Source organism: Gallinula chloropus (genome assembly GCF_964237585.1).
Source record: "Gallinula chloropus genome assembly, chromosome: 26".
NCBI classification, from domain to species: Eukaryota; Metazoa; Chordata; class Aves; order Gruiformes; family Rallidae; genus Gallinula; species Gallinula chloropus.
In genome coordinates this window covers 5,011,589-5,025,366 of record NC_140111.1, presented here as the reverse complement: position 1 = coordinate 5,025,366, position 13,778 = coordinate 5,011,589, and the positions used below count along the sequence as shown (strand labels likewise).

Genomic DNA, 13,778 nt, shown 5'->3' with positions numbered 1-13,778 from the left:
CACATCTGGATGGGGATCTGTCTCAGTAGGGGTCGTGGGCATCCTGCTGGGGGGTGGGCAGCATCCCTGGGGGTTGTGGGCATCATCCCTGGGGGTCACGGGCACCATCCTGCTGGGAGGGTCATGGGTACCATCCTGCTGGGTGGTGGGACCCATCCCTGGGGGTTGTGAGCAGCATCCCTGGGGGTCATGGGCACCATTCCTGGTGGGTGGGACCCATCCCTGGGGTCACAGGCACCATCCTGCTGGGAGGGTCATGGGTACCATCCTGCTGGGTGGTGGGACCCATCCCTGGGGGTCGTGAGCACCATCCCTGGGGGTCATGGGCACCATCCCTGGGGTCACAGGCACCATCCTGCTGGGAGGGTCATGGGCACCATCCTGCTGGGTGGTGGGACCCATCCCTGGGGGTCGTGGGCACCATCCCTGGGGGTCATGGGCACCATTCCTGGTGGGTGGGACCCATCCCTGGGGGTCATGGGCACCATCCTGCTGGGTCCTGGGAGTGCCTCAGCAAGCTGGTGGGACCCATCCCCATAGGTCGCAGGCTCCAACCCACCCAGGTGATGGGCATCACCCCAGTAGAGCCACGGGGCACTTTGCTGGTGGGTGGTGGGCACCATCCTAGTAGGTGCTGGGCACCACCCCACCCAGCCCGTTACAAGCACCATGCTGGGGGGGTGGGGGCATCAGCCCAGTGCCCCTCTCAGTGCCCACCCAGTGCCCCCCCTGAAGCAGGAGGACAGGGGGGTTATTGGGCCAGAGCACCATGCCCACACAGGTAGGGGCACCCAGTGGTGTCCCTCCCAAACCCCCCCGGGAGGGGCCAGCCAGGGCTGCTCCCCCCAGGGGTGCAGCTCACACATGTCATGAGTTTCGGGGTGTCTCCCCCCAGGGTGGGGCTCAGGGGGACAGGCCCCCCACTCCTAATGCAGGGCAGGGATGGGCATGGCTGGGGGGGGGGACACACACGGCACATTGCCCCCCCCCCAGTGCCCCCAGCCCCCCTGTGCCAGCGCCATCCTGCACACCAGCCCGCAGCCCTTGGCAGCCAGCCCGGCGCGGGCGCCGTCACCCTGGCAACGACCTCCTTCATCCCACGGCCCCGGGAGCCTTCGGGACCCTGTGTGTGTCCCCCCCCGACACCCCCCCCTCCCGGCAGCATCCTGCCCCCTAAAAACATCCCCACCAGTGGGTAGCCCCCCACACCTCCCCCCCCCACCAGCCCAGATGTGGCCCAGCTGTGGCAATGGGCAAGGGGAGGAATTTGCAGCAGCTGCTTGAGCGATGAGCTGCTGGGGGGTGGGGAGGGGAGAAGGGGGCTCAGACATGGGAGGGGGGGGCACTGGGAGTGTCCCCCCCGAATAGCAGGGACAGCCGGCACCCAGGGGGCAGGAATGTCCCCGCAGCCACATGCCGGCCACCCGCAGCTGCCGAGGGACAGCTGGCACCAGCGGCCACCCCGCTGTCCCCCGGAGAGGGGGGGCCAACCTGCCACCCCCCCCCCCCACCCCCAGCATGGGGGGTACGGCCTCTCCCCTCCTCACTCCATCGGCACAAGTCCCCCACCATACCCAGCTGGTGCCACCATGAGGCACGCTGGCACCTCACTGGGCCTCCCAGTGCCTCCCAGTATGACCCCACAGCCCCGTGATGGGGGGTGGGGCAGGGGGTGCCAGGCCCTGGGGGGGTTGGGGAGGGGTAGTGGGGCCCAGGCTCTGTGGCCAGTCACCACTGTCACCCCATGGGCTGGGCATGGGTGACGCCAGCCAGAGCTGAGCCTGGGCAGGATGGGGCCACGTCCATGCTGGGAGCAGGGACACCCCTCACCCCACTGTCCCCCACCTCACATCCCCCCCGGGCACTGCCAGGAGGGTTTGGGGTGTGAGTGGGGGGTGATGGGGATCCACAGGGACCCCAGGGTGGCACACAGGAGCAGGCTGAGGTGCCTGCATGGCTGACCCAGGCACCCTGCTCAGGATACCCCCCCCTCACCCCAGCGTGTGCTGCTCAGGACCCCCACGCCCCCTCCCTCCTGTAGCCCCTGGCCCAAGACCCCCACCCACCATGGTGCACCCCCTGGCACCGTGCAGGAGCCCCACTGACTCCTCTGCACCCCCCAGCACTGCCCACGACCCCCACCCACCACCTCGCACCCTTAACCCTGAGACCCCCGCCCACCCTCTTGCACCCCCAAGCTCTGTTCAAGACCCCGCCCCACCCACCCTCACGCACCCCATGGCCAGGGACACCCCCACCCAACCTCCCACACCCCCAGGACCCCCCCCCACCATCCCTGGCGCCCAGGCCTGCAGCCCCCACCCTGCTGCACCCCCAGGCGCTGCCCAGGACCCCCCCCCACCATCCTGCACCCCACGGCCTGAGACCACCCCCACCCTCTCGCATCACCCAGGCTCCCTCCGCGATCCCCACCCACCCGGTCGCAAACCCAGGCACTGCCCAGGACCCCCACCCACCCTTCTGCACCCTCAAGACCCCCCCTCCCAGCACCCTGAGCCCGCCGGTGGCCAGAACCTCCCGGGGGGGGGGACGGGGGGGGATGGACAGGTGGGGAGTGGGGGGAACCCAGCCAGCCAGGGACGGACGCACAGACAGACGGACGGACGGACGGATGGGTGGGGGGGGGAGAATCACGGTAGGGCGGGGGGGGGGCCGTCCACGGCGGGATGGGGATGAAACAGGCGGGGATGGAGGGGGGGGGGTAGTGGGGGGGGGAGGATGGAGAGGCCGGTGGGGGTCGGGGCGGGGGTCGGGGCGGGTCGGGGCGGGGGCGGGCGTCTCCCCCCCCCATCCCCCGCCTCCCCATCCCCGCTCCCCCCGCCGCCCCCGCACACAAAGGCCGCTCTCACCGTGCGCTCCCGGCTCCGCCGCGCCCCGCGCCCGCCGCCCGCCCGCGGCCACCAGCAGCAGCAGCACCGGCAGCGGCGGCAGGAGGCGGCGGGGCCGCATGGTCGCTCCGCGCCGTTACCCCGCCATGCCCGGCCCGCCCGGCCCGGCCCGCTCCGCCCGCCGCCGCCGCCGCGGGGACCGGGCTCCACCTGCCGGAGCCGCCGGGCACCGCCGCCCGCCCCGCCCCGGCACCGGACCCCCACCCACCGGCACCGCCCAGGACACCCCCCCCCCGGACCCACCCACCCACCGGCACCGCCCCGAATCAGCCGGACCGAGCCCCGGGATCGGGACCGGCAGCCTGGGATTGGCCGCGTTACGGCATCGGTGTCACGGGACTGACACCGGGACCGAACCCCGGCACCGGCATCATGGGAGTGACACCGGGATCGGGACCGAACCCTGGCACCGGCATCACGGGACTGACCCGGGACCGAACCCTGGCACCGGCATCCCGGGACCAACACCGGGACCGGGACCGAACCCCGGCACCGGCATCCCGGGACTGACTCCGGGACCGAATCCCGGCACCGGCATCCCGGGACTGACACCGGGAACGAATGACCGGGACCGGGACTGGCATCCCAGGACTGACACTGGGACCAGGTCCGACCCCCGGCACCGACACCGGCATCCCGGGACGGACCCCGGTACTGCCCCAGCCCCCGGTACCAGCCCCCGGTACCAGTGGGGTCCTAGACCTGACCCCGGTACCGGCACCAATACACAGTCTCAGCACCCGTGTCCCAGGACTGGCCGCGGTACCGGTACCTCCTGTACCGGCACCAGCACCTCAAACTGACCGGGGACCAGCACCTGCCCCCCCACACCCACCCTCCAGCGCCTGTGCACACATCCCCTGGGGCACCCCAAAAGGCACATGGGGTCCCCGAAAGGCCCCTACTCACCCCCACGTGTGTCCTGTCCCCTCCCACCCCCCCAGCACGGGTCCTGGGCGGGGACACCCCTATGTCACCCCTATGTCACCCCCCAGGAAGCACCGCAGTGCCGGGCAGAGATTTATTGTCCAGGGGCAGCAGTGGGGTGCTGGACCCCACAGGCACCCAGGGGTGCTGGGATGGGGGGCAGGGGGTGTCACCCTGCTACTCCTGGGCATCCCCTGGCTGCTGGGCCTGGCCAGGCGCCAGCTCCTCCGTGTCCCCCTCGTTTGGTGGCCGCATCCTCTTGAAGAACCCCACCTGGAAGAGGGACACGGTGACAGCCCAGCCCCGGGGGACCCCTCAGCATCACCCCCAGCGCTGCCACCCACCCTCTACCTGCAGCCCCCACCCCCAAGGCTGGGTTCCTCATTTCATGGGTCCCTCCAGCATCATCAGGGTCCCATCACCACCACCACCCCCAGCGGGGTGTCCCCAACCCATCTACTCACCTTCCACATGATGAGGATGAGGAGGGTGAGCAGCAGCACCCCAGCCAGTGCCCCCAGCACCACCCACCACACGGGCACAGGCCCCTCGCCCCTGGGGCTGGTGCGCACCACCTCGGTGACAGCCTGTGGATGGACGGGCAGGTGACGCCGTTGCCGCCATCACCACCCGTCCCCATGTCCCCCGGCGGGGTGCCCACCCTACCGTGGCCTCTCCAGCCGGCAGGACGCGGGGCTGGACGTGGTAGGGCATGGCCGAGGCGTTGAACCAGGCTTGTGACCAGATGAGGTACTGCCTCAGGACGTGGTCCCTCTGGGGACAGACGTGGGGACAGATGTGGGGACACGGGGTGACGCGGCATCGCGTGTGCCACAGCAGCACTCGTCACTCCGCAGCCAGCGTCCTCTGGGCAGCTCTCCACACAGGTGCCACCGTGCCAGCGGGGACATGGTGGGGACACCCCAGGACACAGTGGCACCCTGGGACACAGTGCCACCCTGCCCTGTCCCCCACGGGGGGACAATACCTGCTGCAGGGTGTCCATCCAGAGCAGGGCACGCACGCTGACCAGCGCCCGCTGGTCCTTGGCCAGGCTGGGCACCCAGCAGGTGATGTCCACGCACGTGGCGTTGCTGCAGTCCTGTGGGACACAGCAGGTGTCACCCCACCTCAGGGGGCCCAAACCCCACCTGTACCCCCACCCATGATGGGCTGTGGGTCCCCAGGGAGCACCCACTCACCACGGGGATGAGCTCAGCCAGCCCAGCACCCGGCAGCTCCTCCGCCTCCCTGCGCTCCCGGCGGCGGGTGCCGTTGCGGGGGGCTGCGCTCGTGGGCTGGGGGACCTCCAGCTGGAAGGAGAGAGAGGGGAGATGGGGAGGGGACAGGACACACACACACATCACCTGGACACCCACCTGGCACCCAGCGAGTGGGTGCAGGTCCCCAGGCAGCACCCTACCTGCTCGGCGTTGAGGCCGGGGGGGTGGGTGCAGTTCATGCCCCCATCGGTGTCCAGCTGCCACAGGTAGAGCAGGATGCGGCCCCCCAGGAGGGTGGGGATGGCGAGGCGCAGGGTGACCCCACTGACCGTGCTGGGACCCTTGTTGTGGAGCTGGGGGAAGGACAGGGAGGTGACAGCTGGGAGGGGACAGAAGGGACAGTCCCTTTAGCCCCCGTGGGTGCAGCACCCTACCTGGTAGACATGCTCCACCTTGATGCCGTGGTCCTCCAGCCGCCGGCTGCCCTCCACCCCCTGCCAGCTCGCTGGCAGCACCACAGTGGCAGGCAAGGAGTTGCTGGCAGAAGAGGGGGTTCAGTGTCCCATCCCCACCATCACCCCCCTCCCGGACCCCCCCATGTCCCCACCCCACCCCTCACCCTCGCAGCTCCATCGCCGCCTGCGCCCCCACAGGCACCGTCACCGTCACCGAGGCGTTGGTGGAGCTGGGGCTGTTCTTGCTGTGGGGACACAGCAGGGTGAGTCCAGGGACATGTTGAGGCCACCAAGTGCCAGGTGGGTCCCATGGGTGGAGAGGGGGCCGGGGGTTGGGACGGTGTCACCTCCGCAGTTGGAGCCGGAAGGTGATGGCATCACCCACGTCCTCCAGCCCAGAGACGCTCAGCTCCATGTCCACGGTGATCTGGAGGGGTGGCAGGAGGGTGGGTGGGTGGGTAGGTGACCTCGTGCTGCTGGCTGTGCCCAGCCCTGACACCAGGGTGATGGGCCCCAAGGGAGGAAAGGGGGGGGGTCCCCACATCCCCTAACCTGGGCACCCGCTTTCATGGGGTTGCCCAACTCGCAGAGCACCACGTGGCTCCCGTTCTCCTTCCTGGGGTTGCAGTTAAGCTTCTTCTGCCCCTGGGGTGGGAGGAGAGAGATGTCCCCAGTCGGGATGGGGACAGCAGCATCCCCAACCCTGGGTGGGTGCAGGACAGGGATGGGGACAGCAGTGTCCCCAGCTGGGATGGACCCATGGACCCCCCCCCCCAACCTCCCCAATGCAGCAACCCCCTGGGCACCTGCACAGCGCAAGGGCAGGGCATGAGCCCACCCCACCCCAAACTCTGGCACCCCCCCCAGCACCCACCAGGATGCTGCTGCGTGCTGCCTGGTAGTGGGTGCCAGGGGGCAGCTGCACCCAGAGCTCGGCCTCGAAGGCGCCTTCGCCCCTGTTGCTGGCGTTGGCGCGCAGGCGCAGCGCGGCCTCGGCCCCGATCAGCAGCTGCCTGCTGGGCCTGGGGGGGGGGGACACACACAGTGACACGGGGGGGACAGGGCTGAGCACCCTGGGGTGACCCCCGGGCACCCCTCCCTGCCCACCCTGGTGCTCACGTGTCGGCGGCCAGGTGCAGGTCGGGGACGCAGAGGTTGTCCTCACCACAGTCCTCCAGGATGATGTGGGTCTGGGAGGGGATGGGGAGTCACTGGGGACACTGGGGGGGCACAGGGGGGGACACCCAGAGGAGGGGTTGGGGATGGAGGAGGGTGCAGAGGGGACTTTGGGGTGAGGAGCAATTGGGGGCAGTGGGGGGTGCAGAGGGGACATTGGAGTGAGGGGCAATTGGGGGCAGTGGGGGTGCAGAGGGGACATCTCAGAGAGGGACTGGGGACAGTGGAGGATACTGGGGACCTCCCCAAGGAGGGAGCAGGGACAGTGGGGGGAGCCACCCCAGGGAAGAACTGGGGACAGAGGGGTGAGCACAGAGGGATGGGCAGGGGGACATGCAGGGAGGGACTGGGCATGGGGGGGGGACATCCCAGGGGGATTAGGGAGGGGGATGGGGGGACACTGGAGGGACAACCCGAGGAGGGAGCAGGGACAGTGCAAGGGGGACATTCTGGGGGGGTGACAGGGGGCATCAGCGAGGGCAGGGGCTGTGTTTGGGGGGGCTGAGGACCCTGGGGACAGGCTGGGGACCGTGGGGCTGGACAGTGGTGGCAGCTGGTGCCCTGGGCTGGGAGGTCCCACATGTGTCCCAGCCCAGCCATGGGGAAGTGCCCACCCCAGGGTCCCCCAGCGATGTCCCCAGCCCAGGCACGTGTCCCCTACCTGTGCCTGCACCAGGGTGTCCCCGTAGAGCACCAGCCCCGGGGCCCCCCCGGGCAGTGCCAGGCTCAGGCTCAGGGCGATGGGGCTCAGCTTGTCCTTGAAGTCGGCCTCATCCTGGGGGCACCCATGGGCAGAGCACCCTGTGGCTGTGCCCGGGCACCCCCATCCCAACTGGGGACACCACTGTCCCCATCCCTGCCCAGCACCCACCCTGGATTGGAGATGCCACTGTCCCCATCCCAACTGGGGACACCACTGTCCCCATCCCTGCCCAGCACCCACCCTGGATTGGAGATGCCACTGTCCCCATCCCAACTGGGGACACCACTGTCCCCATCCCTGTCCCTCACCCACCCCGGATTGAGAACACCACTGTCCCCATCCCAACTGGGGACACCACTGTCCCCATCCCTGTCCCTCACCCACCACGGATTGAGAACACCACTGTCCCCATCCCAACTGGGGACATCCCAACCCAAATCCCTGTCCCCCACCCACCCCAGATTGGGGATGCCCCTGTCCCCACCCATGCCAGCCCACCACCCATCCCCATACCCTCAGGTAGGCGGTGAGGTTGTGGCACAGGGGGGGCTCCCCGGGGACCAGCGCCAGCTCCCCGTGCCAGGCCGGCTGGTGGTCCCGCAGCAGCAGGACCCTCCGGGACAGTTTGGGCTTCAGCCGGTCGAGCTGCAGCTCCGCCTCGAGGCCTGGCAGGGCACAGCGAGGGGGGGGACATGGCACGGGTGACACACCAGCGGTGCCCTTTGTGCCCCCCCCCACACCTCCCCCAGCACTCACTGATGTTCTGGGGGATGCGCTGGCCCGTCACGCTGACACACAGCACCACAGGGAAGCTGCGGGGACAGGACAGCACCCAGGGGTGCTCAGGGACCTGCTGCCACCCCCCAGAATGATGTCCCCACGGTGGTGTCCCCACGGTGGTGTCCCCACCCCGCGGCTCACCAGCTGACGGGGGTCTTGGAGCCAGGCAGGACACACGGCAGGACCGTGGGGTTCAGCCCGTCGGGGACGCTCAGCTGGGTCCGGGCCACCACCACGGGCTGTCCCCTGGGACATGGGGACAAGAGCTGAGGTGCCAGGGGACTGAGGAGGGGACACACCCCGGGCTGTGCCACCGCTGGAGCCGCTGGCACGGGCACTCACCGGTACACGGCCACCGTGGCCGCTCCGTAAGCCCCCACCAGCAGGTCTGTGGGGACAAGCAGGGGGTTGGTGACGGGGTGGGTGGCAGCAGGGAGGCCCCAGGGCGGTGGCCACGCAGCGTGGCGGTACCTGGGTAGCCGTTGTCATCCAGGTCGGTGGCACCTCGCAGGGCAAAGCCGAAGGCGGCCGGGCCGGGGAAGGGGCTGTCGAGGCGCTGGGTGGGCACCGGCATCAGCCCCTCGCTCTGCCCACGGAAGATGAAGACCTGCCCACTGCCACTGTCACCCCCCAACGGGGCACCCACGGCCACGTCTGGGGACACAGGGGACGTGAGCACCCACCGGCTGCCCCATCCCAGCACCGCCACCCACACAGCGCTCCTGCCTCAGTTTCCCCAATAGTTTAGACCGCTCGCTGGGGAGGGGTGGCACATCCCCTGGGCACAGCCCCCCCCTCACTGCCCCCACCACCCCCGTGCCAGGCTGGTGTTACCGCCGTAGCCGTCCTTGTCCAGGTCCCCAAGGCTGGCGATGGCAGCGGCGAAGCGGCCGTAGGGCTGGGTGCCCGCCAGGACCTGGGGGGGCTGGGTGAGGGGCTTCTGCCCCCGCCGCAGGTAGAGGTAGAGGCGTCCCACCTCGCTGCGCTGGCCGTCGGGGCGCCGGGCCATGTACAGGGGGGCACCCACCAGCACGTCATCCTGCCTGCACCCAGCACAGGGGTCAGGGGCTCTGTTTTTGTGGACTGGTGGCACCCAGGGGTGCCAGGAAAGGGGCTGGGGTAGGTGGGAGGGGTCTTGGGGGGGGGGGGCATTCCTGACTCTCACCCGTCCCCGTCGATGTCAGCCACGGCCACTGTGTGCCCAAAGTACGAGGCCACCTGGAAAGGGAAGGGGGGGGGTGGCACCTGCAGGGGGGGTCGTGCTGGGGGTGCTGGGGGGTGTACTGGGTGATGGGAGGGGTTGAGGATGGGCAGTTGGGTGCTGCAGGGTTCGGGGGTTCTGTGGAGCACTTGGTGGGGTGCAGAAGGGTGCTGTAGGGTGACAGGACAGTGGGCTGGGTGGCAGCTGGAAGGGGGCACTGAGGGCACTGGGACAGGAACTGGGGGTGATGGGGCAGGAAAGCAGGGTGCTGTGGGAGCTGTGGGAGGGCAGTGGGCCAGGGTGCCCGGGGGGTCCGTGGTACCTGCTCGCCGGAGATGCTCTGCAGCCGGGACAGCATCCCCTCCAAGCTCAGGATCTCCACCTGCCCAGAGCAGGGTGAGGCCCCAGCCCAACTGGGGTGACCCCACCAGGGCACAGAGGGTGCCCAGCCCCACTCACCTCACCCCTCGTGTTGCTCTTGTTGGGGACCCCCAGCACGCACTCTGTGGGGGGGACACGAGAGCCCTGAGTGGCCCTGCTGTGGCACTGGGGTGGGCTTGGGGGGCACAGGGATACCCCTGGCACTGGGGTGGGTTTGGGTGCACAGGATACCCCCGGCACTGGGCTGGGTTTGGGGACAAGGGGACACCCCTGGCACTGGGGTGGGTTTGGGGGCAGGGGGACACCCCTGGCACTGGGGTGGATCTGGGGGCACAGGGATACCCCTGTTACTGGGGTGGGTTTGGGTGCACAGGGATACCCCCGGCACTAGGGTGGGCATGGGGACATGGGGGTAACCCAGCACTGGGGTGGGTTTGGGGGCAGGGGGACACCCCTGGCACTAGGGTGGATCTGGGGGCACAGGGATACCCCAGCACTGGGGTGGATCTGGGGGCACAGGGATACCCCAGCACTGGGGGGGGGCTTGGGGACCCGGGATGGGCAGGACTCGCGCTGACACAACCCATGTCCCACAGCCCTCAGGAAGGGAGGGGACGCCGGAGCCCCGGGGTGCCCAGGGCCTGTCCCTCTCCCAGCGGGGGCCCCATCCCCCACACCCCCCAGGCCGTACCTCTGGTTTGGGGGTTGTCATCGAACTCGCCCACAGCCACCGAGTACCCTGCAGGGACACAGGCACCGGTGACGCCGGGATCCCCGACACCAGCTGATGGCACAGCCGGGCTGACCCCGCTCACCGCTCACCCCGGTACCCGTCCTCGTAGTCCGGGGAGCGCGGCTCATCCGTGTGCGCCCCGAGGCGCATGGGCCAGAGCCCGGCCTTGCTGTGGGACTGGAGGAGGATGGTGTCCAACCTCACTGAGAACAGGAGCCCTGGGGGACACCACGGTGGGTGCTGGGTGCTGACAGGGCACCAGTGCCAGGGTAGGTGGCACCTACGAGGGGGCCCCATCCTGGGCGCCCTCCTCCCGCCGTGCCCACCCAACGGTGGGTGCCCAGGATGGGGCAGGTGGGGTGGCAGTGCCCCTAAGGCAGGACTCACCCATGAAGTAGTACCCGCCGGGGGCACCCAGCACCAGCGTGCCATCCTGCGGGATGAGCTGGTGTCAGCACCCACTCCCTGGCATCCCCCCACCCCAGCACGTCCCACCTGGTCATCCCCTCCCTGGCATCCCCCCACCCAGCACATCCCACCTGGTCATCCCCTCCCTGGCATCCCCCACCCCAGCACGTCCCACCTGGTCATCCCCTCCCTGGCATCCCCCCACCCAGCACATCCCACCTGGTCATCCCCTCCCTGGCATCCCCCACCCCAGCACGTCCCACCTGGTCATCCCCTCCCTGGCATCCCCCCACCCCAACATGTCCCACCTGGTCATCCCCTCCCTGGCATCCCCCCACCCAGCACGTCCCACCTGGTCATCCCCTCCCTGGCATCCCCCCACCCTGGCACCCCCCACCAGCTCATCCCTCCCTGGCATCCCACAGGCGATCCCCATTCCAGCATCTCCACCCCTCAGCATCCCCAACCCCCAGGTACCATCCCTCTGCACCCCCCCCCCCACCCAGGGGCCTCCCCAGGGGGAATCCCACCCTCCCCAAACTCCCCGAGCCCCCCCCCCTACCCCCCAAGCCCCCATCTCACCCTGGTGACAGTGGAGCTGAAGCCGATCTCGCAGTAGCGCATGTCATAGACTGCGGGCACAGGGCAGGGTCAGATCCACCAAGGGTGGGGGGCACCCACAGCCCCCACCCCCCCACCCACCCACCCGCGCTCACCGTAGTTTCTCTCGCGGTAGGTGCTGGCCATGACGTCATCGCGGCAGGGCGCGTACCAGACCATGGAGCCCGGGGTGCCCACGTAGCAGGTGCCGGTCGGGGTGCGGAAAGCCTCGTGCTGGTTGTCCATCACGTTCCAGTGCTGCAGCGGGGCACAGGCCTGGGGACAGGGACAGGGGGTGGGTGCCCACCCAAGGGTGCCCACTCACCCACCCACCCACCCACCGGTCACACTCACCACCAGTTTGCCGTCCCAACTGGTGACGGACGCCCCCAGCCACTGGTGTGACTTGTAGGTGTGGAACCTCAAGTTGTTTTGGGTCTCGGTCTCATCCCCTGGGGGGGTGGGAGAGGGGCAGCATGACGGGTCGGTGCCACCCCACACCCCCACCCATCATCCCAGGGCACCCACCCACCTGCAGTGTCGATGGGGAGGGGTTGGCAGGGGGTCTCGCCGGGGGGCCAGGAGCAGAGGAAGACGGCGCCGGGCTGGGCCACGCCAGGCTGGGAGGTGTTGGCACGGGGAGCCCCCACCACCACGCTGAGCCTGGGGTGGGCAGAGGGGGTGTTGGGGTGGGGGTGGGGGGGCACAGGTGCTGTGCCAGGTGCGGGTACCCCGGTGACTCCCTACCTGTCTGCCATCCTGTGGAAATCCAGGGCGAAGCCGAAATAGCTGCCGGGGGGTCCCTTGTATAGGACGGGGGGGTCCTGGAGGAGCCCCAGGGTGGGGGTTGAGCATGACCCCCCAAGAAGCAGCAGGGCTCGGAGCAGGGTGCCAGCAGCCCCCATCGCCTCCCCGAAATGCGGTCGGCAGCCCCGGCACAGCCCGTGCTGGCACGTTCCCGGCTTATCTCAGGGATGCAGCCGGGGCCGCTGGGATGGGGGGCACAGGAAGGGCCCCCCCGCACACACAACTGCTCCTGCCAGGGAGCCAAGGGGGTACAGGGGCAGGGAGGGGGGGATTTGGGGGACACACTGGCTGCCTTTGGATGGGTACGGAGGTGCGGTGGGACACACAGGCTGGGGGATGGAGCCTGGCAGGGCAGGGCAGGGGGTGGCAGTGCCACCCGGGTGGGGGACACATGTGGCCGTGGCAGGAGCAGCACAGGAGCCTGTGCCCAGCCTGCGCCCACCCCCCCTTCCACCACAGCCCACCGCCGCCCTGCCGGAAGCCTATCGCGGGGTGCAGGCGGCCCAGCCAGCGGAAACCGGGGGGGGGAAAGGGGTTGTGGCCTCTGCCATTGTCCCCCAAGGTCCCCTCTGCAGGGGGATAGGGATGGGGGACGCCTGGCTTCCCTTTCTCCCCCCACTAGCACTAGGAACCAGCCTGTCTCCCCTTTCCTGAGGGCAGGGACGCTCCAAGACTCCCCCGGGGCAGGGGGAGCAGGGCCGGGCAGCCCAGGCGCTGAGGGGGTGAAAGGGGTGCCAGGGTGGGGGGCTCTGAAGGCTGCGGGTGGGAGCGAAGCACGGCCGGGGCTGGCCAGGACAGCCACCACAGGACACCAAAACCAGTGGGATTTGCCCAAAGCTGGGATCCAGGCTGGGCTGTCGGGCTTTGAGCCTTGGGAAGGGTTTAACTGAGCCTGGCTTAGTTCCCAGCCCCTGGCAGAGGACCAGGCTCAGCACCAGCCCAGGCTGGGGGCTGTGAGCATCCAAAGCTGACTGACCACCACCCCCAGGACATGTTTCTGTCTGGCACCACAATGCTTCACTTCCAGGCTGCCATCCAGCCATCAACCAGTCCCAGGCCCCCCCCCCCCCCCCCTCCTGTACCCCAACCCTGGCACCGCTCCGGGCAGTGAATTTTTGTCCCTTTAGGCTAAGGAAGCAGAGGCTGGTGCCTTCAGCTCCCCAGACAGCAAGAGGGGGTTAGTGCCACCTCCCTGGAGAAGCAGGTGCAGGAACAATGGGGAAAGAGATGGAGGGGAAGAGATGGAGGGAGGGAAGAAAGAGATGGAGGAGTACACTCTCTTCCCCCCCCCAAAAAAGCAAGGCAGGCAGAAAGAGCACCATGAAGAGCTGGGGCTGGTAGAGGGGGCGAGGTGGCATCATCCCCCCCAGTGTACAGTGGACCCTGCGATGGTCACAGAAAGGGGCTGGGGTGCAGCACCCTGACACCCAACTGCCTCAGGGGTGGCATGAGGGAGAGTGCGGAAGAGAGGGAAG

At 69.3% G+C, this 13,778-nt stretch overlaps 2 protein-coding genes across 2 annotated transcripts in view; both read right to left on the bottom strand.

The window, feature by feature from the left end:
• FAM171A2 (family with sequence similarity 171 member A2) overlaps positions 1-2,970 on the bottom strand; it is a gene marked incomplete at its 5' end in the record, with an annotated part of 9,449 nt that extends 6,479 nt beyond the window's left edge. Inside the window, one exon of the mRNA XM_084275559.1 lies at positions 2,871-2,970. Within this exon, the coding sequence (XP_084131685.1) occupies positions 2,871-2,970 (100 nt within the window). The remainder of the gene's footprint in view (positions 1-2,870) is intronic.
• A 953-nt stretch (positions 2,971-3,923) lies between these two features.
• ITGA2B (integrin subunit alpha 2b) lies at positions 3,924-12,401 on the bottom strand (the record flags this gene model as incomplete). The annotated part of the gene is made up of 30 exons (XM_084275720.1): positions 3,924-4,109; positions 4,301-4,423; positions 4,503-4,610; positions 4,825-4,938; positions 5,039-5,149; positions 5,260-5,412; positions 5,494-5,596; positions 5,679-5,759; positions 5,862-5,941; positions 6,067-6,159; positions 6,389-6,536; positions 6,634-6,704; positions 7,352-7,465; positions 7,907-8,058; positions 8,150-8,205; positions 8,315-8,419; positions 8,516-8,561; positions 8,645-8,827; positions 9,008-9,216; positions 9,339-9,391; positions 9,697-9,756; positions 9,834-9,877; positions 10,447-10,494; positions 10,578-10,706; positions 10,876-10,921; positions 11,479-11,528; positions 11,613-11,772; positions 11,851-11,948; positions 12,029-12,159; positions 12,244-12,401. 30 exons carry the CDS (start codon positions 12,399-12,401, stop codon positions 4,014-4,016), a joined length of 3,123 nt encoding a protein of 1,040 aa, XP_084131846.1. The 3' UTR covers positions 3,924-4,013.
• Positions 12,402-13,778: the final 1,377 nt, after the last annotated feature.